The sequence below is a fragment of the Aquarana catesbeiana genome, linkage group LG03, assembly GCF_042186555.1.
Source record: "Aquarana catesbeiana isolate 2022-GZ linkage group LG03, ASM4218655v1, whole genome shotgun sequence".
Classification (NCBI taxonomy): Eukaryota; Metazoa; Chordata; class Amphibia; order Anura; family Ranidae; genus Aquarana; species Aquarana catesbeiana.
The window spans coordinates 691,725,903-691,752,584 of record NC_133326.1 but is presented as its reverse complement, the minus strand read 5'-3'; the positions used below and the strand labels follow the sequence as shown (position 1 = coordinate 691,752,584).

General features: G+C 44.6%; 1 protein-coding gene across 1 annotated transcript in view; it reads right to left on the bottom strand.

Moving 5' to 3' along the window:
- LOC141133580 (NXPE family member 3-like) overlaps positions 1–26,682 on the bottom strand; it is a 71,836-nt gene that overhangs the window by 34,121 nt on the left and 11,033 nt on the right. The window contains exon 2 of the mRNA XM_073623043.1: positions 18,494–18,991. Within this exon, the coding sequence (XP_073479144.1) occupies positions 18,494–18,991 (498 nt within the window). The remainder of the gene's footprint in view (positions 1–18,493; positions 18,992–26,682) is intronic.

Below are 26,682 nucleotides of genomic sequence, written 5' to 3'. Positions count from 1 at the left end.
TACATTGAACCTCATTTGCCATGTAGTCGCCCACCCCATTAACTTGTTCAGGTCTTTTTGCAAGATTTCCACATCCTGCAGAGAAGTTATTGTCCTGCTTAGCTTAGTATCGTCTGCAAATACAGAGATTGAACCCTTTATCCCATCCTCCAGGTCGTTTATGAACAAATTAAATAGGATTGGTCCCAGCACAGAACCCTGGGGAACCCCACTACCCACCCCTGACCATTCTGAGTACTCCCCATTTATCACCACCCTCTGAACACGCCCTTGTAGCCAGTTTTCAATCCATGTACTCACCCTATGGTCCATGCCAACGCACCTTATTTTGTACAGTAAACGTTTATGGGGAACTGTGTCAAATGCTTTTGCAAAATCCAGATACACCACGTCTACGGGCCTTCCTTTATCTAGATGGCAACTCACCTCCTCATAGAAGGTTAATAGATTGGCTTGGCAAGAACGATTCTTCATGAATCCATGCTGATTACTGCTAATGAGATCATTCTTATTACTAAAATCTTGTATATAGTTCCTTATCATCCCCTCCAAGAGTTTACATACTATTGATGTTAGGCTAACTGGTCTGTAATTCCCAGGGATGTTTTTTGGGCCCTTTTTAAATATTGGTGCTACATTGGCTTTTCTCCAATCAGCTGGTACCATTCCAGTCAATAGACTGTCTGTAAAAATTAGGAACAACGGTCTGGCAATCACCTGACTGAGTTCCCTAAGTACCCTCGGATGCAAGCCATCTGGTCCCGGTGATTTATTAATGTTAAGTTTCTCAAGTCTAATTTTAATTCCGTCCTCTGTTAACCATGTAGGTGCTTCCTGTGTTGTGTCATGAGGATAAACACTGCAGTTTTGGTTACTGAAGCCCCCCGATTCATTTGTGAAGACTGAGGAGAAGAATAAATTCAATACCTTTGCCATCTCCCCATCCTTTGTAACCAGATGTCCTTCCTCATTCTTTATGGGGCCAATATGGTCTGTCCTCCCTTTTTTACTGTTTACATACTTAAAGAATTTCTTGGGATTTTTTTTGCTCTCCTCCGCTATGTGTCTTTCATGTTCTATCTTAGCCATCCTAATTGCACCCTTACATTTCTTATTGCATTCTTTATAAATTCTGAATGCTGAGGATGATCCCTCAACCTTGTATTTTTTGAATGCCTTCTCCTTTGCTTTTATATGCATTTTTACATTGGAGTTAAGCCATCCAGGGTGTTTGTTCGCTCTTTTAAATTTATTACCCAATGGGATACATTGGCTAATGCCCTTATTTAATATGCTCTTAAAGCAAACCCATCTCTCCTCCGTATTCTTTGTTCCTAATATTTTATCCCAATTTATGCCTTTTAGCAAGGTTTGTAGTTTAGGGAAGTTGGCTCTTTTGAAATTCAGTGTCTTTGTGTTCCCTTCATGTTTCCTATTTGTGTGATTTATACTGAAACTAATTGACCTGTGATCGCTGTTACCTAAATTGCCCCGTATTTCCACATCTGTTATCAGGTCTGTATTGTTGGTAATCAGTAGATCTAGTAATGCTTTATTTCTAGTTGGTGCGTCTACCATCTGACCCATAAAATTGTCCTGCAAGACACTGAGGAACTGGCGAGCCTTAAATGAATGCGCGGTTCCCTCCGCCCAATCTATGTCTGGATAATTAAAATCCCCCATTATGATAACACTTCCCATCCTTGCTGCTAATCCAATTTGTGATAGGAGATCCGTCTCCACTTCCTCCCTCAGGTTTGGGGGCCTATAGCATACTCCCAGTATTATTTTTCCCTTAGCTTCATCCCTTTGGAGCTCTACCCATAAAGATTCCACCTCCTCCCTAGCCCCCTCAGTGATGTCATCTCTCACACTCACTTGTACATTATTCTTGATATATAGGCATACCCCTCCCCCCTTTTTACATTCTCTATCCTTGCGGTATAGGGTATACCCTTGAATGTTTGCCAGCCAATCATGAGAGCTGTTGAACCAGGTCTCTGAAATTCCCACAAAATCCAAATCCTCCTTGTACAACAGTATCTCTAGTTCACCCATCTTGTACGCCATGCTCCTGGCATTGGTGAACATGCCACATAGTTTAGACTGGTCGCATATTGTCCTCGTATTGGGTGTTTCAAGATTGCAACTAGGACTTGCTACTATACTCACCTTGTGTTTTTGTGCTTTGGTTAACCTACCACTAATGCCCCCAATACTACCCTCTGGAATATCTTCCGCGCTGGCTATCACTGTCTCTGGACCCTCCCCCCCATCGCCTAGTTTAAAAACCCCTCTAACTTTGTAACTTTGTATGTTGTACCATTATGGGAATAGAAAGCTTGAAGGGGAAACCCCATCTATAGTGAATATAAAGCCAAAATTGTGGTGAACTCCTTCATTTTACATCGTCTATCCAGAGTGGTTGGAGAGATGTCTGGGTAAATCTGTAATGGTATTCCATCCAAGGAGATAGCAGGAGAATTGCGGGCTGCTCTCAGGATCTCTTCTTTTAACAGAAAGTCCTTAAGGCAGAGCACACTGTCCTAAGGAGGCTTATCAGGGGTTGGTTTTGGTCACAAGGCCCTGTGTATGCGATCAAACATGAAAGAATTAGCCTCTTGGTTTGGCAGAAGTGATTGGAATAGCTTAAGCATGGCAGGGAAAAGATTAGTGATCGTTTTAGGGACTCCACGAATCCTCAGATTGTTTCTGCAATTGCGATTGTCGAGATCCTCAACCTGAGATCGTAGCTGATTAACTTTCAGACCATTAGCTTTCCGACCAGTCGCCGCAGTTATACTGCAGCAGAATGGCTCGGCTGTGCTAAGTGGTTAATAAAAAGGACACTTTTCAACGATCCAGCACTGTACTCACCAAGGCCAGCATTTTTAGCATGGAAAACCGTCTGTGACTCCTTGCGACTGTACATTCAGCTTCCCACTGTGCATGCGTGAGCCACACATGCGCTTTGTGAATGATCCCACAGCCTTCTGGGAATGGAGACATGTCCCAGAAGGCAAAGGGGAAAGAGAGCATCCACTCAAATAGCCTGGGCGATCTGGGCAAAAGTAAGAGCAGGTACCTGTCAACCCGCACCCACCCCCAGAAAAAAAAAAATAAAGTGGCAAAAGTTGAAGGAAGGAGGCAGAAAAGAGGAACTTCTACTTTTGGGTTCTGCTTTAAGCTTTTCTTATTAGATATCCAGTCAAAATTGTAATGTTGGTTTAATGAGTGGGCGACTGGCAGTTCCCCCATAAAGTACAGTGAGTGAGCACTGTCATTCTAGGATGGAGTTACTGCCAGGATCATCAAGTGGAAAAAAATAAAAAAATATATATATATTCTGTATACACTCACTGGCCACTTTATTAGGTACACTTTGTTAGTACTGGGTTGGACCCCCTTTTGCCTTCAGAACTGCCTTCATTCTTCATGGCATAGATTCAACAAGGTGTTGGAAACATTCCTCAGAGGTTTTGGTCCATATTGACATGATCCCAAAGGTGCTCTATTGGATTGAGATCTGGTGACTGTGGAGGCCATTGGAGTACAGTGACCTTATTGTCATGTTCAAGAAACCAGTGGTGAGATGATTTGAGCTTTGTGACATAATGGATTATCCTGCTGGAAGGAGCCATCAGAAAATGGGTTCACTAGTCATAAAGATGGACATGGTCAGCAACAATACTCAGGTAGGTTGTGGCATTTAAATGAAGCTCAATTGGTACTAAGGGCCCAAAGCCCTTAGTACCACCACCACCACCAGCCTGAACCGGTGATACAAGGCAGGATGGATCCATGCTTTCATGTTGTTTACAGCAAATTCTGACCCTACCGTCTGAATGTCACAGCTGAAATCGAGAATCATTAGACCAGGCAAATGGGGAAAAGGGGGGAATGGGATTATTGCGGTGCCACAAATAAAGCAGAACAGTTTTATTATAAAAATTTTCTTTTTTATGTTAATCGTATCAAAAAAGCTAAAAAATGTACATTAGACATACATATATAGGAAATTACAAAAACAAAAGAGTGCAATATATGATTCACGATAATGACCGTCACCAAAGATGTTAAAGGGTGATCGCTGGTCACTTGTTCCCAACTAGTTTCGCCAAAACATTGGCTTCATCAGGGAAATGTACAGATTAACACATGAAGTAACAACACTAAAACAAGAAAAAGAAAAAGAGTGCTCTGGTGGTGTCCTCTCTGTGTCCTGGAGTTCCTGCATGGTATGTTCTGGTTGTGGGGACTGGGAGGCCGGGGACATGGGTTGGACAGTAATTTGACCGTTTTGTGATATGACAGTTCGCCTCAACGATACCAGATTATGTGGACCTAATCTAATAACATATTCCTCTTTTTCTTTTTCTTGTTTTAGTGTTTTTTAGCTTTTTTGATACGATTAAAATAAAAAAAAAAAATTTTTATAATAAAACTGTTCTACTTTATTTGTGGCACCGCAATAATCCCATTCCCCCCTTTTCCCCATTTGAATATTCTTTAACAGGGATGAGGTGCCGTATCTAATAGGACATACCACCTATCACCTATTAGACCAGGCAACGTTTTTCCAATCTTCTATTGTCCAATTTTGGTGAGCCTGTGCGAATTGTAGCCTCAGTTTCCTGTTCTTAGATAACAGGAGTGGCACCTGGTGTGGTCTTCTGCTGCTGTAGCCCATCTTCTTTAAAGAGGTAAACCTCCATTTTCAAGTTGTACCTATAGGTAAGCCTATAATAAGGCTTACCTATAGGTACAGTAGATATCTCCTAAACATGCACCGTTTAGGAGATAGTTACTTTGTACTGCGCCGATGATGTCATTGGCGCCCGCTCTGTGAAGAAATGGCCCTCCTTGCTGTTTCTTCACTAGCGAGTAACATGATGCGCAGCTCCCGTGCGCATGCGCGGGAATGACGTCACGCGACTCCGGCCAGTCACAGAGCCATAGTTCGCAGCCCCAGAAGGAAGAGGGGTGAACATGGATGCGGCCTCCAGCGGGGACAGTGCAGGCTTCGTTTGCAGGTAAGTGTCACATAATGTGCTAGTATTAGATGCATACTAGCACATTATGCTTTTACTTTGCAGGGAACAAAAAAGAAAGTAAAAACCCATCAGGGTTTACTTCCTCTTTAACCTCTTAAGGACCGCCCCACATACATATACTGCAGCAGGGCGGCCCTTAAGCACAAAAATCACGTACCTGTGATTTACCTGGGCATCTCCCTGTTTTGCCTCTCCTCACCGCAATCGTGGGCAGCCGGTGAACATCGAGTTTGCGTGACCCGCCGGCACGCTCCCGGCACACGGCGGGCACGCACCCGCTTGGCGGGGTTTTTAAAGGGATGTACGGGTACGCCATTTTGCCTGCACGTGCCATTCTGCTGATGTAAATCGGCGTGCGACAGTCGGCATGTGGTTAGATGGATGTGTTTTATAGTTTTCAAAATTATCGCTCTTTTTTTGTTTATAGCGCAAAAAATAAAAACCGCAGAGGTGATCAAACACCACCAATAGAGAGCTCTATTTGTGGGAAAAAAAGGACATCAATTTTGTTTGGGTACAACATCACACGACAGCGTAATTGTCAGTTAAAGCAGCACAGTGTCGTATCGCAAAAAATGGCCTGGTCATGAAGGGGGGTAAACCTTCCGGGGCTGGAGTGGTCAAGGTTTTATGTGTTCTGCATTTAGAGATTGTATTCTGCATACTTTGGTTGTAACGAGTGTTTATTTAAGTTACTGTACCACAAAAAAATAATCTCCCAAGGGGCTAGATCTGGGGCTAGAGCCCATAGCAGCGAAGTGAAGAAAGTCATACACTTGGGTGGGCATACACATGTATATAATATACATGTGTGTGTGGGTGTATATATATATATATATATATATATATATATATATATATATATATATATATATATATATATTATATATTATATATATTCTATATCATTACATCAGGGTCCCCAGAGAGCCCCCCCTTATATCAGGGTCCCCAGAGAGCCTCCTCCTTACATCAGGGTTCCCAGAGAGCCTCCCTACTTACATCAGGGTCCCCAGAAAGCCTCCTCTTTCATCAGGGTCCCCAGAGAGCCTCCCTACTTACATCAGGGTCCTCAGAGAGCCTCCCTACTAACATCAGTGTCCCCAAAAAGCCTCCTCTTTCATCAAGGTCCCCAGAGAGCCTGCCTACTTACATCAGGGTCCTCAGAAAGCCTCCTCTTTCATCAGGGTCCCCAGAGAGCCTCCCTACTTACATCAGGGTGCCCAGAAAGCCTCCTCTTTCATCAGGGTCCCCAGATAGCCTCCCTACTTACATCAGGGTCCTCAGAGAGCCTCCCTACTTACATCAGTGTCCCCAAAAAGTCTCCTCTTTCATCAGGGTCCCCAGAGAGCCTCCCTACTTACATAAGGGTCCTCAAAAAGCCTCCTCTTTCATCAGTGTCCCCAAAAAGTCTCCTCTTTCATCAGGGTCCCCAGAGAGCCTCCCTACTTACATAAGGGTCCTCAGAAAGCCTCCTCTTTCATCAGGGTCCCCAGAGAGCCTCCCCTTACATCAGGGTCCACAGAGAGAGGGCAGGCAGTGGGAGAAGATGTAATCTCTCTGCTGCCCGCAGCCGCACAGTGAGGACGGAACAGTGGTGATGCAGGGCGGGTGGTGAGAGATGATGTCATCTCTCTGCTCTCCGGCTCTCCTGTGCTGCCAACCGGCTGGCTCTTCTGCTCTGTCATGCAGCCCGCCCACTTTCTGGCCCTCCCGTTCTGCCCGCCGGCTCTGTCATGCCGACCACCGCACTCGCGTTCCTACTGCAGGGAGACCATGGTCCGGTGGTTGGGGACCTCTGCAGAGACTTGGGGCTATAGCCCCCTAGCAATGCCACTGCCATTAGGATCTTGTTATGAGCTAATGTTTGTAAGCCCTGCACTATAATATCCTTCTCATATATACCACAACATTCCCTTATTGTCATCTTGGATGGATCCCCTTATAATATCCTCTGACCAATACTTTGGATGGATCTCTCTTTAAACTGAACTGCCTATACTTTGTTGCCCTTTGCATCCTCCCAGTATTACCTGTCTGGTCCCCTATGAGCCACAGGTGAACCCTTGCTATCTATTTGTCACAAACAGCCGAGAGACAGCTTGAAATTTTTGAGGTTGAGGTTCAAACAATCCCCTTTACTTTTTTCAAGATGTCCTCATCCCCCTGAGGAAGAATTTGATCAATATAAACGCGTTGGGGTTTTCATGGACAGGTGTAATAATCATTGGAAATTCCTGTAAATATTGTCACCTGGCATTTCTCTATAGGACATCAGTTTCTTGTAAATTGGGGCACGCCAGAGCTTATGTTTTAAAAACTGTATGTGGATTTGAATTTTTAACGTTTATACTAATAAAAATCTTGACATGATAATAGTTAGTAGTTGTTCCTGTTGCCTAAAAACCCTTGGGAGATCATTTTTTTGTGGTATTTGTAATAATTAGTAGGGTGAGCACCACCTCTTATTCCTGGCTACCCTTTTGCATTTGAGTTACTGTTGCCTTTCTATCATCTGGAACCAGTCTGCCCATTCTCCTCTGACCTCAACAAGGGTCCTCTTCTCCTGACCTCATTCTCATCTGACCTCGACATCAACAAGGCATTTTCCTGCACACAACTGCCACTCACTGGATATTTTTTGGATCATTCTCTGTAAACCCAAGAGATGATTGTGCGTGAAAATGTGCAGGCCATTTTTTGTGATACGGCACTGCATCTGCCGGCAATTGCGCGGTCGTGCGACGCTGTACCCAAACAAAGTTGGTGTCCTTTTTTTCCCGCAAATAGAGCTTTCTTTTGGTGGTATTTCATCCCCCCTGCGGTTTTATTTTTTGCACTATAAACAAAAAAACACAGACAATTTTGAAAAAAAAGCAATATTTTTACTTTTTGCTATAATAAATATCACCCAAAAATATAAATAAAAAATAATTTCTTCAGTTTAGGCCGATATATATTCTTCTACATGTTTTTGGTAAAAAAAATCGCAATAAACATATATTGAGTGATTTGCGTAAAAGTTATAGCGTCTACAAAATAGGGGATAGATTTATGGCATTTTTATTATTATTTTTTTTACTAGTGATGGCAGCGATCTGCGATTTTTATTGGAACTGAGACATTGCTGTGGATAGATCGGACACTTTTCACACTATTTTGGGACCATTGGGATTTATACAGCGATCAGAGCTATAAATAGCCATTGATTACTGTATAAATGTCACTGGCAGGGACGGGGTTAACACTAGGGGGGGATAAAGGGGTTCAATGTGTGCCCTGGGGAGTGATTCTAACTGGGGGGGGATGGAACTGCCTGGCGGAGGAGACCGATCATTGTTCCTAAGCAGTAGGAACAACAGATCGCTCTCCTCACCCCTGACAGAATGGAGATCTGTCTGTTTACTCCTTCTCAGGAGCAATCGCGGGTAGCCGACGGCCATCACAGCCTCCAGCCACGCACATGGGCTCCGGCGCGCGCGCGCGCCCTACACTCCTTAAAGCTCCCACCATAAAACTACAGCGTTTTGCGCAGGAGTGCCATTCTGCCACCATCAATCAATGGTGGGCAGTCAGCAAGCGGTTAAGATACTCAGACCAGCCCGTCTGCCACCAACAACCATGCCACGTTCAAAGTCACTTAAATCCCCTTTCTTCCCCATTCTGATACTCAGGCTGAACTTCAGCAAGTCGTCTTTATCATGTCTAGATGCCTAAATGCATTGAGTTGCCGTCCTGTTATTGGCTGGTTAGCAATAGACATGTGCACTGCTGAAAAATGTGTTTGTTTTCCGTTCATTCGTTTTTTGTTTTTTTCTTAAATTTGAAAATTCATAAATCGTAAATTGGAAAATTTTAAATTCGAAGAATAGAAAATTGGGAAATTGGAAAATTTGAAAATCCAAAAATCTGAAAATTCAGAAATCCGAAAATTTGGAGATTCAGAAATTGCACACGTGTTACTAAGCAATTGAACAGGTGTACCTAATAAAGTGGCTGGTGAGCAGTGGCAGTACGTCCATTAACCACGTAAGCCCCGGACCATTTGGCTGGCCAAAGACCAGAGCACCTTTTGCTATTCGGGACTGCCTCACTTTAACTGACAATTGTGCGGTCGTGCGACGTGCATCCCAAACAAAATTGACGTCCTTTTTTTTCCCACAAATAGAGCTTTTTTTTGGTGGTATTTGATCACCTCTGCGGTTTTTATTTTTTGCGTTATAAACAAAAAAATAGCGTCAATTTTGAAAAAAACGCACTATTTTTTACTTTTTGCTATAATAAATATCCCCCAAAAATATATAAAAAAACATTTTTTTCCTCAGTTTAGGTCGATACGTATTCTACATATTTTTTGGTAAAAAAAACGCAATAAGCGTTTATTGATTGGTTTGCACAAAAGTTATAGCGTCTACAAAATAGGGGATAGTTTTTTGGCATTTTTATTGATAATTTTTTTTATACTAGTAATGGCGGCGATTGGCAATTTTTATTGTGATTGTGACATTATGGCGGACAGATCGGACATTTTTGCCGCGATTTTGAGACCATTCACATTTGTACAGCGTTCAGTGCAATTAAAAATGCATTGATTACTGTGTAAATGTGACTGGCAGTGAAGGGATTAACCACTAGGTGGCGCTGTATGGGTTAAGTGTGTCCTAGGGAGTTATTCTAACTGGGGGGGGGGTTGTGTGTGACACGATACTGATCACCACTCTCGATTACAGGGAGCAGTGATCAGTGACAGTGTCATTAGGCAGAACTGGGAAATGCTTGTTTACATTAGCAGTTCCCCATTCTTCCTCACCGTGAGACGATTGCGGGTATCCCCGCGGACATCGAGTCTCATGGTCTCGGAGCTCCTGGTGGGCGCGAGCATGCCCGCAAGCCACCTCTTAAAGGGCAACGTACAGGTACGTTAATCTGCCTGTACGTGCTAATGGACACATGGCTGTATATTATAGGCACAGTTGGCTGCATATGATGGGCACAGTTGGCTGTATATGATGGGCACAGTTGGCTATATATGATGGGCACAGTGGCTGTATATGATGGGCACAGTTGGCTGTATATGATGGGCACAGTTGGCTGCATATGATTGGCACAGTGGCTGTATATGATGGGCACAGTGGCTGCATATGATGGGCACAGTTGGCTGCATATGATGGGAACAGTTGGCTGCATATGATGGGCACAGTGGCTGTATATGATAGGCACAGTTGGCTGCTAGGTATGAGCTGAATACCCCTCGGTTTGGTTCGCGGCAGAACATGTGAACAGGCTAAAAATTTGTGCGAACACGTTAACACCGTTAAAGTCTATGGGACTCAAACGTGAAAAATCTAAAGTGCTAATTTTAAAGGCTAATATGCAAGTTATTGTCATAAAAAGGTTTTTGGGGACCTGGGTCCTGCCCCAGGGGACATGTATCAATGCAAAAAATGTAAGCCTTCAGAGTTACTCTTGGTGGGCGCTGGAACCTGCCCTGCTGTGACATATTAGATCAAAAATTGTAATTACGTGCCCCTGTTAAACAGGGGCATAAAAATTGGGCCTTAGGCGGTGGTGGTGGCACAACATTGTAAAGCCTCACAGATACTTTTGTTGAGTGCAGGAACAGGCCCTGCTGTGAAATATTAGATCAAACATTTTAATTACGTGCCCCTGTTAAACAGGGGCATAAAAATTGGGCCTTAGGCGGTGGTGGTGGCACAACACTGTAAAGCCTCACAGATACTTTTGTTGAGCGCAGGAAAAGGCCCTGCTGTGAAATATTAGATCAAAAATTGTATATGCGTGCCCCTGTTAAACAGGGGCATAAAAGTTGGGCCTTAGGCAGTGGTGGTGGTGGTGGTGGTGGCACAACACTGTAAAGCCTCACAGATACTTTTGTTGAGCGCAGGAACAGGACCTGCTGTGAAATATTAGATCAAAAATTGTAATTACACGCCCCTGTTAAGCAGGGGCAGAAAAATTGGGCCTTAGGCAGTGGTGGTGGTGCCCTGAACAGAAAATATTCCTAGAAGCTATCATCATGAAGATTAAGGAGGAATAGGAGAGTCACTCAGCATAATAGGATAGTCACTCAGCATATGCAGACTTCAAGGGATCCCACATCCATAGAAAAATCAATCGGTTACATCAGCATCAGGTGCTTGGTAGCTGGTGATCTAAGACTGATTCATTTTTATGAATGTGAGCCGATCAACAGAGTCTGTGTACAGGCACATTCTGTAATCGGTTACAAAGCCTCCAGCAGCACTGAATGTGCGTTCAGAAAGAACGCTGGATGCAAGACAGGCCAGTAGCTCATCCTTGTGGCCTCCTTTAAATGGTGACAGGACAGTGCATACATCCTTGATCAGTAGCCACTGGCGTGGCGAAAAAAAGCCAAGCTCCCTTGACCCTGTCTTGGTGCCATACTCACACAGGTACTCATTGATGGCCCTCTGCTGCATGTGCAGCATTGCCAACGTTGAGCCCCACCTGGTGGGCATGTCACAAATGAGGCGGTTCTTGGGCAGGTTGCATTCTCTTTGAATGTCAGCCAGCCGAGCACTGGCATTATATGACCGGCGGAAATTACCACAGACTTTCCTGGCCTGCCTCAGGAGATCCTGTAAGCCAGGGTACCTGCTCAAGAACCGCTGCACCACCAAATTCAGGACGTGAGCCAAACAGCGAACATGGGTGAATTGTCCCTGTTGGGGGCGGAGAGGGGGTTGGTGCCATTGTCACATACAACCATTCCTGGCTGAAGCTGGCATGGCGTCAACCACCTCTGAGCCTGCCCCTGCAGATCTGACAGAATCTCTGCCCCAGTGTGGCTCCTGTCCCCTAAGCAGACCAACTCAAGCACCGCATGGCATCTTTTTGCCTGAGTGCTTCCGTAGCCCCTTGAAAGCCTAAGGAGCATCGCTGGTTCAGAGGAGAAATTTGCAGAGGAAGAGGCCATAGAGGAAGAAGAAGAGGAGGGGGAGAAGGAGAGAGCTATGGCAGAATCACCACTAGCGAACAAGCTCCAACAATACTGAACCCTGTCCTGCATCCTTCCCAGCTGCCAGCAGAGTTACCCAGTGTGCCGTGAAAGAAAGTTAACGTCCCTGTCCATGCCTGCTGGACCATGAGTCAGCAGTAATATGCACCTTACTGCTGACCTGCCCTGTCCCACAAGGCCAAGACATTGCCTTCCACATGCTGGTAGAGAGCCGGAATGGCCTTCCGTGAAAAGAAATGGCATTTGGGAACCTGCCACTGAGGTACTGCACATTCCACAAATTCACAAAAGGGGGTAGAGTCTACCAGCTGAAAAGGCAACAGTTGCAGTGCTAGCAATTTGGCCACGCTAGCATTCAGACGCTGAGCATGTGGATGGCTGGGACCGAATTTCTTTCAACGGTTTAGCAACTGGGGGAGAGAAATTTGCCTGCTAAAATCCGATGTTGGTGTACTGCTAGCAGATTGGCCGCAAGTACTTGGGACACCTATTTCTATACCTTCATTCCTTTCAGTGCGAGTTTCTGAGAGGACTGGAGGTATAGTGGGGTTGGAGATACCAGCTGATGAGGAGCAAGGAGAGTTCCGCCTTGTTCTTTGATGTGGGTCTTTTAAGTTCTATTGCCAACGGACTGCATGGGAGGTCATCATATGTCTGGTCAAGCATGTGGTGCCCAGGCGGCTGCTGTTTTGGCCACGCTTGATACGCTTCAGACATATGTTGCAAACAGCAATGGTGCGATCTGCTGCACACGTGTCAAAAAAGGCCCACACAAAGAACTTTTCAAAATATGTGGGGAGTCAGCAGCGCCCTGCACCTGCTTAGCTCTGCAGTGTGATGCAATAGGGTGGCTGCCCTTAAGCTGCCCCCTGGAGAGCATCCTGCCTCGTTGGAGATGTGTCTCCTCCTCCTCCTCCTCTCTTCTATCAGGCACCCAAGTAGAGTCAGTGACCTCATCATCCCCTCCCTCCTCATCACTAGAGTAAACATGGCAGTATGCTGAAGCTCGGGGAACATGACTGCCAGTTTCTTGACCTTCTTGGGCACCCCCTCTCTCTAGGCTCACGTTACTCCCTTCCGTTACAGTTGGCTGCATATTATGGGCACAGTTGGCTGCATATGATGGGCACAGTTGGCTGTATATGATGGGCACTGTGGCTGCATATGATGGGCACAGTTGGCTGTATATGATGGGCACAGTGGCTGTATATGATGGGCACAGTGGCTGTATATGATGGGCACTGTTGGCTGCATATGATGGGCACAGTGGCTGTATATGATGGCACAGTGGCTGTATATTATGGGCACAGTTGGCTGCATATGATGGGCACAGTTGGCTGTATATGATGGGCACAGTGGCTGTATATGATGGGCACAGTTGGTTGCATATAATGGGCACAGTTGGCTGCATATGATGGGCACAGTGGCTGTATATGATTGGCACAGTGGTTGCATGATGGGCACAGTTGGCTGCATATGATGGGCACAGTTGGCTGCATATGATGGGCACAGTTGGCTGTATATGATGGGTACAGTTGGCTGTATATGATGGGCACTGTGGCTGCATATGATGGGCACAGTTGGCTGTATATGATGGGCACAGTGGCTGTATATGATGGGCACAGTGGCTGTATATGATGGGCACTGTTGGCTGCATATGATGGGCACAGTGGCTGTATATGATGGCACAGTGGCTGTATATTATGGGCACAGTTGGCTGCATATGATGGGCACAGTTGGCTGTATATGATGGGCACAGTGGCTGTATATGATGGGCACAGTTGGCTGCATATAATGGGCACAGTTGGCTGCATATGATGGGCACAGTGGCTGTATATGATTGGCACTAGGGATGAGCCGAACACCCCCCTGTTCGGTTCGCACCAGAACATGCGAACAGGAAAAAAGTTCGTTCGAACACGCGAACACCGTTAAAGTCTATGGGACACGAACATGAATAATGAATAATCAAAAGTGCTAATTTTAAAGGTTAATATGCAAGTTATTGTCATAAAAAGTGTTTGGGGACCTGGGTCCTGCCCCAGGGGACATGGATCAATGCAAAAAAAGTTTTAAAAACGGCCGTTTTTTCAGGAGCAGTGATTTTAATAATGCTTAAAGTCAAACAATAAAAGTGTAATATCCCTTTAAATTTCGTACCTGGGGGGTGTCTATAGTATGCCTGTAAAGGGGCGCATGTTTCCTGTGTTTAGAACAGTCTGACAACGGCGTGGAGTCCCCCCAAAAATCCATACCAGACCCTTATCCGAGCATGCAACCTGGCAGGCCGCAGGAAAAGAGGGGGGGACGAGAGTGCGCCCCCCCCCCTCCTGAACCGTACCAGGCCACATGCCCTCAACATTGGGAGGGTGCTTTGGGGTAGCCCCCCCAAAACACCTTGTCCCCATGTTGATGAGGACAAGGGCCTCATCCCCACAACCCTGGCCGGTGGTTGTGGGGGTCTGCGGGCGGGGGGCTTATCGGAATCTGGAAGCCCCCTTTAACAAGGTTACCCCCAGATCCCGGCCCCCCCCCCTGTGTGAAATGGTAAGGGGGTACCCCTACCATTTCACTAAAAAACTGTCAAAAATGTTAAAAATGACAAGAGACAGTTTTTGACAATTCCTTTATTTAAATACTTCTTCTTTCTTCTATCTTCCTTCATCTTCTGGTTCTTCTGGCTCTTCTGGTTCTTCCTCCGGCGTTCTCGTCCAGCATCTTCTCCGCGGCGTCTTCTATCTTCTTCTCCTCGGGCCGCTCCGCACCCATGGCATGGGGGGGAGGCTCCCGCTCTTCTCTTCATCTTCTTCATCTTCTTCTCTTCTTCTTTTCTTCTCTTCTTCTCTTCTTCTCTTCTTCATTTTCTTCTCCGGGCCACTCCGCACCCATGCTGGCATGGAGGGAGGCTCCCGCTGTGTGACGGCGCTCCTCGTCTGACAGTTCTTAAATAAGGGGGGGCGGGGCCACCCGGTGACCCCGCCCCCCTCTGACGCACGGGATATGACGGGACTTCCCTGTGGCATTCCCCGTGATGTCACAGGGAAGTCCCGTCAAGTCACCGTGCGTCAGAGGGGGGCGGGGTCACCGGGTGGCCCCGCCCCCCGTTATTTAAGAACTGTCAGACGAGGTGAGCCGTCACACAGCGGGAGCCTCCCTCCATGCCAGCATGGGTGCGGAGCGGCCCGGAGAAGAAAATGAAGAAGAGAAGAAAAGAAGAAGAGAAGAAGATGAAGAAGAAGAGAAGAACAGGAGCCCATGCCATGGGTGCGGAGCGGCCCAAGGAGAAGAAGATAGAAGACGCCGCGGAGGAGATGCTGGACGAGAACGCCGGAGGAAGAACCAGAAGAGCCAGAAGATGAAGGAAGATGAAGGAAGATAGAAGAAAGAAGAAGTATTTAAATAAAGGAATTGTCAAAAACTGTCTCTTGTCATTTTTAACATTTTTGACAGTTTTTTAGTGAAATGGTAGGCCCTTACCATTTCACACAGGGGGGAGGGCCGGGATCTGGGGGTCCCCTTGTTAAAGGGGGCTTCCAGATTCCGATAAGCCCGCAGACCCCCACAACCACCGGCCAGGGTTGTGGAGATGAGGCCCTTGTCCTCATCAACATGGGGACAAGGTGTTTTGGGGGGCTACCCCAAAGCACCCTCCCAATGTTGAGGGCATGTGGCCTGGTACGGTTCAGGAGGGGGGGGGGCCGCACTCTCGTCCCCCTCTCTTTTCCTGCGGCCTGCCAGGTTGCGTGCTCGGATAAGGGTCTGGTATGGATTTTTGGGGGGACCCCACGCCGTTTTTTTTTTTTTTTTTGGCGCGGGGTTCCCCTTAAAATCCATACCAGACCTGAAGGGTCTGGTATGGAATTTAGGGGGAACCCCACGTCATTTTTTTTTTTTTAATTTTGGCCGGGGTTCCCCTTAATATCCATATCAGACCTGAAGGGCCTGGTATGGAATTTAGGGGGACTCCCACATCATTTTTTTTTTTTAATTTTGGTTCGGGGTTCCCCTTTGGGGAATTCCCATGCCGTTTTTATCAATGAACTTCTATGTGTATTGTCGGCAATGCAATAGCCGCGGGTAGTTTTAAATGAGTTTTTTCCTTCAAAATTTCATTTTGCTGTCAGACTGTTCTAAACACAGGAAACATGCGCCCCTTTACAGGCATACTATAGACACCCCCCAGGTACAAAATTTAAAGGGATATTACACTTTTATTGTTTGACTTTAAGCATTATTAAAATCATTGCTCCTGAAAAAACGGCCGTTTTAAAAACTTTTTTTTGCATTGATCCATGTCCCCTGGGGCAGGACCCGGGTCCCCAAACACTTTTTATGACAATAACTTGCATATTAGCCTTTAAAATTAGCACTTTTGATTTCTCCCATAGACTTTTAAAGGGTGTTCCGCGGCATTCGAATTTGCCGCGAACACCCCAAATTGTTCGCTGTTCGGCGAACTTGCGAACAGCCAATGTTCGAGTCGAACATGAGTTTGACTCGAACTCGAAGCTCATCCCTAATTGGCACAGTGGTTGTATGATGGGCACAGTTGGCTGCATATGATGGGCACAGTTGGCTGCATATGATGGGCACAGTTGGCTGTATATGATGGGCACAGTTGGTTGTATATGACGGGCACAGTTGGCTGCATATGATGGGCACAGTTGGCTGCATATGAAGTGCACAGTTGGCTGCATATGATGGGCATAGTGGCTGTATATCATGGGCAAAGTTGGCTGTATATGATGGGCACAGTGGTTGCATATGATAGGCACATCATATCATATATATATACGGTATTTTTTTTTTTTTTACAAAGTTTGTGACTTATTGCTTGTTCTCTGTATTATTTTGACACCTGAAAGTCCTCTCAATGATGTGCTGTCAACACACACAAACTGTATCCCTGTATATTCATAAAATGTGAAATATTGTTTTAATTTTTTCCTTGTGTTTTAAGGACCAGGCCTATTTTTCTAACTTGTTTTTTACAAGTTAAAATCATTTTTATTTTGCTAGAAAATTACTTAGAACCCCCAAACAATTTTTTTAAATTAAAAATTGGAAAACAGTAAAGTTAGCCCAATTTTTTTTCTATTTTGTGGAAGATAATATTACGCCAAATAAATTGATACCCAACATGTCATGCTTCAAAATTGCGCCCGCTCGTGGAATGGTGACAAACTTTGGCACATAAAAATCTCCATTGGCAACGTTTAAAAATTTCTACAGGTTACCAGTTTTGAGTTACAGAGGAGGTCTGGTAATAGAATTATTGCTCTTGCTCTAATGATCACAGTGATACCTCACATGTGTGGTCTGAATACCGTTTTCATATGCAGGAGCGACTTAAGTATGCATTCGCTTATGCGCGCAAACTCGGCGGGATGGGGCACTTTAAATTTTTTTTTTTCTTATTTATTTTACCTTTTATTTTTATACTGTCCTTTTAATAAAAAATATGGAGCCGAGCGGGGGGGCATCTTTTACCTCACTCGGCATCCAGGCAGTGAGGGGGGTGGACACAATCGTCTCCGCCACTACTGCCTAGTCCGGTTAGCGGCGGGAGATGGGGCCTCTCCCTCCCCCGATAAAACTGATCTTGTGGTGAATCCGCCGCAGAGACCACTTTTATCCTAAAGGGAATCCTAAAGGGAACATTAATTTGCGTGAAGTGGTTAACTACCACCACAAAAAAAGCTCTATTTGTGTGAAAAAAAAGATAAAAATATCATTTGGGTAAAGTGTTGCATGACCACGCAATTGTCATTCAAAGTGTGACAGCGCTGGGCAGATAAAGGGCTAAAAGTGCCCGGTATTGAAGCGGTTAAAGTTGCTGGATTATCCCACAGTTATCCTACACCTATCCAAGTTCAAGTTATTGCAATAAAGCATCAGCAAATCATACCCCAATACTGACTACTGAACCAAGAGAGTGACTGTCATTGTGTGCTGGCTGTGGGTGCTACTACTAGGAAAGAGTCTTGGCACCTAAACAAGGAGTGCCCGATACATTAGCATGCAGCATGTTAAATACTTGTTGCCTGTATGTACCCCAATTACTCCAACAAAGGATTTTGTCTTATATGTCCGATAATACCCTCATTTGTTGCTTGTTCGAAGAATGCTCTTCAGCCCTGAGCTGGATGTGTACCCATCTGTGGAAATGTTGACTAACCGAGTGGTATTACTATTTTGTGTAGTGGTCTAGGCAAGGCCTTCAAACTGTGATGCATGTGTCACAGAATTAATGTTTTTTTTTGTTTGTTTTTTTCACACCAGCAGCTTAATGAGCAAAATTGGGATAATTTCGAATTTTACTCCATAAGCTCTCTATAAGCAGCAAATAGTGATACATTCTGCTCTTTCTTGGAGAACTTTTTCATTATTTTTTTAACTAACTACTTTGCATTTACATTTATCTGATTAATTGTATTACCTTGTCTGGTCGAGAATCCCTCTGCTGATGTAAAATTGCAATAAGTTCACTGGAATGCATGAGTCTAACAGAGATCTTAGTTTCTCCAGACCACTGAAGAATAAACCTTGCTGTATAGGAACCATTATTATGGTCTGTAACAGAGCCACTCACTCCGGCTTTCAGACTTAAAGAGTGAAGCTTCACATGAAAAAAATCCCCTCCATAGTTCTTTGTCCGACCTTTGTGGTCCTTAGCTATAATTAGAACCTCCAGTGATTCACCAATCACATAAGTAGCCCGAGGATTGATGATAAAATATTGAGAAGTTGTTGGGTGGGTGGAAAATTCCAAGGATACATTGGGTGGAGCCAGGGGCCATTCAATCACCTTCAGCAGATTGCTAAGCTCTTCACTTTGAGGGCTGGTCACTGGATTTGTTGGTGTAGATGTAGCCATCAGTGGAGCTGGATGACTGTCTGCACTGGAATAGTTTCTGAATAAAATGTTGTAAATGAACTGGAAAGAAACATTGATGAATTAATGTTAATAATAATTGATGCTAAGTATCCATAAAGTAAAAGTACAGGTTCACTGAATGATTTTCTAATTACATATTTTTGTCGGACTTTCCGCCAACAATGTATGGCAACCAAATGCCCAATCACCATTGTCAATTTTATTTAGAAAAATGCGGTTATTGCCTGTGTAATTTCACTTGAGCCCTTGGTTTCAAAAAATGCTTGCAGGAGGGGGCATGGCCGGCCATGGAGCGAGATAGCTGCCTGATCTCTCTGCTCAGCCTCGGGACTCACAGCGGCTCTCAGCACAATCCTGCAGCAGCTCTCCCCTCTCTGTCACACTGGAGGGGAGAGAAAACAAGTGTCACTCCGGCAGTATGTCTAGAAGGCGGAACGCAGCCTCCACAAGCCGTGCCGCCTCACAGACTATTTCTCTCAGATGCCCATGCAATACACCAAAGATGGCGCCGGAGAGGCGCCTGTGCCTCCTCCTTCGACACCAGAGGACTGCAGGAACATGACGCTGAAAAAGATGAGATGGATAGCACAGCTCCTGACCCCAACTCCTCTCAGCTATCTCCTGCTGACAGAGGTAAGTGAGCTTCACAGTCACCAGCCCTCTCTCCTAATAAAGCTCCCTTAATAAAGAAGCAGCACTGGGATTCCCCTGCAGACAGCAGCTCCAAGGAGACTTACTCTGACTCCCTTGCTGCTCTCCCTGCCACAGACCAGCCAGCATCTGAACATACCCTGAAACTCATGTTGCTGTCCCTACAAAAAGACATGTGTAATGAGCTCAGGTCCTCTTTCACTACATTACATTCTAGAATTGACATAGTTGAGGAACGCATGAATGAATTGGAAAAATTGGCAACTGAACACACCACAACCTATAACGAAATGGCGGATACCCATGACCACCACACTGAAAAAATACGCTTTTTGTAAGCCAAAGTGGCTGATCTGGAGGACAGCTCCAGGAGGAATAACATAAAATTTCGGGGTATACCAGAACCCGTTAAACCTCCGAACCTAGTCCCCTATCTCTATCAGCTATTCTATCTAACAACTATTCCTTCTGCTTATTCCTCAACTTAGTCAAGCAGAATTAATTATTGACCGCACCCATCGAATTGCCAAACCTAATCACCTCCCTGTGTCCATCCCACAGAATGTGCTGGCACGTATTCACTTCCTTCACACCAAGGAACGGACCAGGGCTGCAGCCTGATCCAAATCTCCACTACCAGACCCCTATTCATCCATTTCTATTCACGGATATCTATATGCCACCGCTCAAAAGTGAAGAGAATTCTCTCAGGTTATGGCGATCCTCAGGGATCACAATGTTCCATATAAGTGGGGCTTCCCTGCTAAACTAGTGGTACCATTTCAGAACCTAACCACCAATATCTTCACACCTAAAGGCGGTATCAAGAGATTGTTGAATTGGGGCCTGATCACTTAGTCTCCGACTGATCCTCAACCACACCATCCGCCTACATGCACCCAGGATCCTTGGCACAATACCTCTGCGTCAACACGCTGATAACTGTCCTCGCATCCACATACTTAAAAGTTACAACGTGACCCTTGTTAATTACAATATAACCTAATAGTGCTTTCTGCATACCTCCAAGTTCCACGGTGACCCTTGTTAATCAAAATGTAAGATAACCGCACTTTCTGCATACCACCAATCTGAAAAATGACCCTTGTTATCTACAGTATGACACTCTAGCACTTTTTCATTCCAACTATTGCCCTAAGCTAGCGTGCTACCATCTACACTTTATTCTCTCTTCCCCCGAAAAGGAAAAGGTGCCAAGCACCTTCTTACATTTTCTACCTTGTTTTATCTTTGTTCACAACTTTTTATATGTGATATTGTTTATTTTGGTAATTTTAAAACATTTACACTAAAATTGTCTGCTGGATAATATTGTCATAGGTCTGTTATCATTTGATTCTTTCTGTGTGCAGCTCTAGAAAGAGTAATCCTTATACTCTCCCTTTTTATCTGTTGGCTACCCTCAAATATGTCTATTATCATCATGCTCTTTAATGCTAAAGGTCTAAATTCCCTGTACAAACAAAATTTGTTATGGAAAGAAGCACTAGCTCAAGGTTCTTAACCTAATATGCATACAAGAAACACATTTTTCTTCTTGCAAACCCCCGTCCTGCTCCCACAAACAGTTCCCACAACTGTTTCTTTGCTAATGCTACTAAAAAGAAGGCTGGGGTTATGATCGCTGTATGCTCCTCTGTCTCCTTTCAATTGTTTCATACAGAGATAGATCCTGATGGCAGATACATAATCCTGAGTGCCTCAATCAATAATCATACCGTGACATTACCAATATTTTTGCCCCTAATGCCAATCAAAACCGTTTCTACCAGCCTATTATGAGAAAATTGGAACCGTTCAGACAAGGTCCTTTAATCATTTGTGACGATTTCAACCAAATAATAGATCTATGTCTTTCCTTCAACTACATTGCTACTATAGGCTCTATCCCAGCAGAATCCTTACAAGCTACTATCACCACCATACCGAAAACCAGGCCAATCCTCTGATGATCCTGCCAGCTACAGACCCATATCTCTACTTAACACTGATACTAAGCTTTACACAAAATTTTAACAACGCGCCTATCTGCTATCATTCCACAATTAGTACATATCGACAAGGTGGGTTTTGTGGCTGGTGGGCAAGCATCGGATGGTACGTGTAGATTTATTGACTTACTACAGTGGACAGACAACTTCTCTGCTCATTTCCCTTGATGCGGAGAAGGAGTTTGATATTTGGCTTTTCTGGGGCGATTCTAAAAGCCATCCTGTCTCTGTACTCCTCTCCCAGTGCCAGAGTCATAACACCAGATTTGCTCTCAGACCCCTTCAGCATCTCTAATGGGGCACGTCAAGGGTGTCCACTCTTCTCTCTAATATTCACCCTCATCATGGAACCCCTAGCACAATCTATTCGTAACAATACCCTCATCTCGGGTATTGAGGTTGGTGATGCAACACACAAAATTGGCCTCTATGTTGATGATGTCATCATATCCCTGACCGACCCTATAAAATCGCTCCCCAAATTTCACCATACCTTAAACCTATTCAGCAGGGCTTCCCTATATAAAATCAACCTCTCCAAGTCCATTATGTTAGGCATACATCTTGACCAAGCTACTAAAAATAGCATTTCTGCCTGCACGTCTTTCTCGTGGACCCCTAATTCAATTCTTTCTCATCTGGTAATTTAACTGATCTCTCCTCCCTCCCGCTTATTATCTCTTAACTTCACCAATCTCATCTCAAAACTTCAGAAGACAATACAAGTTCTTCAACACACCCAAGCCTCATGGGCAGGCAGAATCGCATTATCCAAAATGTATTTGCTACCGCACATACTATATACATTCTGGACTATCCCGCTTCCTTTCCTCCAATCGCAACTTCACAGGCTCCAAACCATCATCTCCACCTTTATATGGAACGGAAAACACTCTAGACTTAAACGTAATATGTTATGCACACCTGTCTCCTCTGGGGGAAAGGGTGTACCTGATATCCAAGCCTATTACAAAGCAACCATCCTGGACCAAACTAAAGTCTGGTGGAGACCCTTCCAACAAAATACCTTGCTCCAAATGGAAAAGTGGTTCTTGCCACACAACCTAAGCTGATCCTTGGTGCCCTACTTCTACAACATCATGGAACACGCTCTTACCATGATACCGCCAGTGCCACTATCAAAACTTGGAAAGCTGTTATTCAATGCTCCAAAGGCGTGCCACGTTGCCTGCTATCCTACATACCCCTTGCTGTATTGCAAATTATCATGCCTGACGTCTCCTTTTCTGAATGGACCACCGCAGGCATCTCCACTATTGGGGATTTATATGAGAATTCACTACTCCTCTCCTTCCAACATTTGCAAACCAGTAGGAATGTTGCCTCGAGGGACTTCTTCAAATACCTCAGGCACCGCTCAGCCCTCTCCTGGGCAATATGGTCAGTCAATCTCACATTCTGGCACATGATCAAATTCTTCGATCAAGTCTCCCCTCACCGCCGAGGAATCTCCTATATTTATAAATTCCTCATCGACACCTCACATAACTTAAAAACTGCTACACTGCGACTACACCCCTAAACAATGGTACTGTTCCCTACAAATGCCTCTGAATTCCTCCCGCTGCATACTACATTGGCAATCTGCCCAGAAAATATTTTACAACTGGTATCTCACCCCTTCCAAACTTGCTCACATTTACCCTTCTTCTACTAACCTATGCTGTAGGAACTGTGGTAACTCGGGATCCTCTTTACATATTTGGTGGAACTGTCCTAAAATAACTAGATTTTGGACCATTCTGTCTAATTTTATTTTCTCTATTTTACCAATACCATTTTCCCTTTCACCACAGATGGTACTATTAGGCTTAGACATAGATACCTGACCCCGCTCCTCCCACACAGTCATCTCTCAAATATTCATAGCCACCCGCCCGGTTATTGCCAGAAACTGGAAAGCCCCTTTCCCTCCTTCTATTTCAGAAATGATCTCCATCCTGAATAGAATACATGTATGACAAAGCTCATCTCATCTCGAATTTTGGCACAAACACCCTAAGTGCCTGATCCTCTCATGATTGAACTGTTAGCACGATATGTATGTAGGCTTTTATATGTGCTCAATCCGAACACCCCCATATGCAATGTCCCTGCCACAAACCACTCCTAACATGTAAGTTAGGCTTTAACCCCCCCATATGTATATTACCCCTCCTGACTTATATTTACAAATCATTCAAAGTTCTCTCACTTTAAGATTTAGCGTTTACTAACCCTCTTACCTAATAAGACAACCTTCAACTTGCTTTATTGTACTTTCATGACCTATGTACCTCTAACTTTCTTATGTTACTTTCTTATTTTTATGGATTGTATACACGACAAGCTTATATAAGGCTTTGTACTTTGAAAAAATGTAAAAAATGCTTGTAGGACTTTTACTATGAATGTCCCAAATTAAGATTAGGCTGCATCAGTAACACAATATACTTTATATCACATTGTTTTGACACTTGCCAATACAGGTTTATTGAATCTACAAAAAACTCTTAAAACATTTAAAAAGTCTAACTAACTTGGATTTGCCATAAACAATTTATCCCATATACTGTATACTGTAACTGGAAAGAACACATTAAAAACTGTTTATAGCACGCCTCCACAATCCCTAAATGCATGAGACCCCATATAAAGGCTTAAACAGTGTTTCCAAACAACAGAAAATATATATCTTTTTTTTGTGAAGAAATCAAGATGGTAATTGATTATTTAACTAATCAGGAATAACTTTTGAGGCCTTAAAATCATTTGCCACCTACAAGGCCCATATAGTTTGTCTCCAGCACACCCATTTTGCAACTCACTCTACACCTTCGGACTTTGCTACCCTGCAAGCACTTCTTCACCAACATTCCTTGCTGTAAACTTGGGGGAATGAAATCCATCAATGCACTTTCTACTCCCACCCATTCGAGAATAGATCATATCTTTATCTCCATTGGGACTAGCCCAGTAATAATCTTGTCCTCCATACTTCGTTAGCATGGTCAGGCCATAACACAGTTATCTTGACTCCTACCTCATTAATACCTGAGTCCTGACCGATCCTGGTGTATTAATGATTTCCTACTGACTCCCCCGACTCTTAAAATGGACATACAAATAGCAATCAAAGAATATCTCACTCATAACACAACCTCTGAAATTTTACTGCTTACCTGTGGGAAGCTCATAAACCAGCCATTTGAGAGACTTGCATCCAAGTAGCATCTCCATTCAAGAAGGACTGTTGCCTTCTACACCAAAAATTAGATGCCAAATTCCAAAGCTGCTACACCTCCTTCCAAAACGCCCCAACAACAGATAATTAAACATGTCCAGATAAAGCTCGAAGCAAGCTTGGTCTCTTTCTGACAGAATCGGCTGAGAAATCGGACCACAGATCGAGGCACTTATACCATGCAACATTCTTAGCCCAGGCCCAATAGGAAACTGGAGCATAGCATTAAACCAATCCACTTGAAGCTTCCCACTGGTATTCAGGCAAGAAATCCCTTTAAAATAATACATGAGTTTTGCCCCCCCGCATCTTTACAGTGCTGCTACTACTCTGAATCAGTCCCTGGTGGACTGCTCACGCCTTACTTTATCTAAACTCACCACTATTCAATGAAACCCACTAGAAAGTCTTTCACCCCCTACAGCAGGAATCGGTAACCTATGGCCCGCGGGCTGCACCCGGCCCGCCGCTTCTAAATGTCCAGCCTGTCATTTCATATGAGGAATTCACGTGCACCTGGCCTGTGAACATTTTTTTGTAGAGCCGGCGGTTGGCTTTCTTGGGATACCAAACGATGAGTGGCTAAAAAGCCACTCAGCTGTTATCCCCAAGAACCAGGAGGGGACGTCCCCCCCCCCCGCATTCTGTGGCTCGCCCAGGCTCTCCCACCCCACCGGAAGGCCCAAGCAACCAGCCAGCACATCCGCAGGCTGGCCAGAGACCTGAACGGTTTTGTTGGGGTCTCGGATCTAGTAATCTGGAAGCAATGTCAAGACATCACTTCTGGTTTACAGAAGACTTAAAGTGATTGTAAAGGTTTTGCACAGAGCGGCCCCGATCCTCCTTTTCTGGGGTCCCTCCATGGCGCTCCTGGCTCCTCCTCTTCACTGAGTGCCCCCAGGGAGAGCCACTTTCCATGGGGGCATTCGTGCGGGTGGCTCCCGTGTCCTGTTGCTGTGTCCATTGACACCAACAGCAGGACTCAGCACCCCCCCCCCCCGGCTACCATGTCACTGAATTCGGGAGAACCTCATGCAAAAAAACAAAACAATGGTGGAGGTCCCCTCCAAAATCCATACCAGATCCTTATTCAGGCATGCAGCCTGGCCAGTAAAGGGAGGACAGTGAATTGCACCCATCTCATACCTGCACCATACCAAGCCACCAGACCTTAACATGGGAAGAATACCTTTGGCAAGTGGGTCCTGTAATTATGATATGGGGGTCTGCAGGAAGGATGTATCAGAATCTGGAAGCCCTCTTTAAAACAAGGGTGTCCCCTGTTATCCAGTCCTCCATGTGTACAGGGTACATAGTAAAACATTAAAAACATTGATCACTATAAATGATACCCCACACAAACACAATGATCAGTGCCAACGATCCTCTCTTGACACACTATAAACACAAATTACAGCTCCCTATCTAGCTGAATGTCAACAAACTGGCTGGTGATGTTGGCAGATACCATTCGTCATGACCTAGTTAATGTCATCAGCTGGGATGCCTGCCAGCTTATGAGCAATTTGAAACACGCAAGTACAATGCCTTAATACCCCTTGAAATTTTTCACTTATTTTATTAGGAATTTATGTGACAGACCAACACAAAGTGGCATATAACTGTGAAGTGGAAGGAAAATGATAAATGGGTTTCAATTTTTTTTACATTAAATATGTGAAAAGTGTGGCGTGCATTTGCATTCAGCCCCTTTTACTCTGATACCCCTAACTAAAATCTAGTGGAACCAATTGCCTTCAGCAGTCACCTAATTAGTAAATAAAGTCCACCTGTAATTTAATCTCAGTAAAAATACAGCTGTT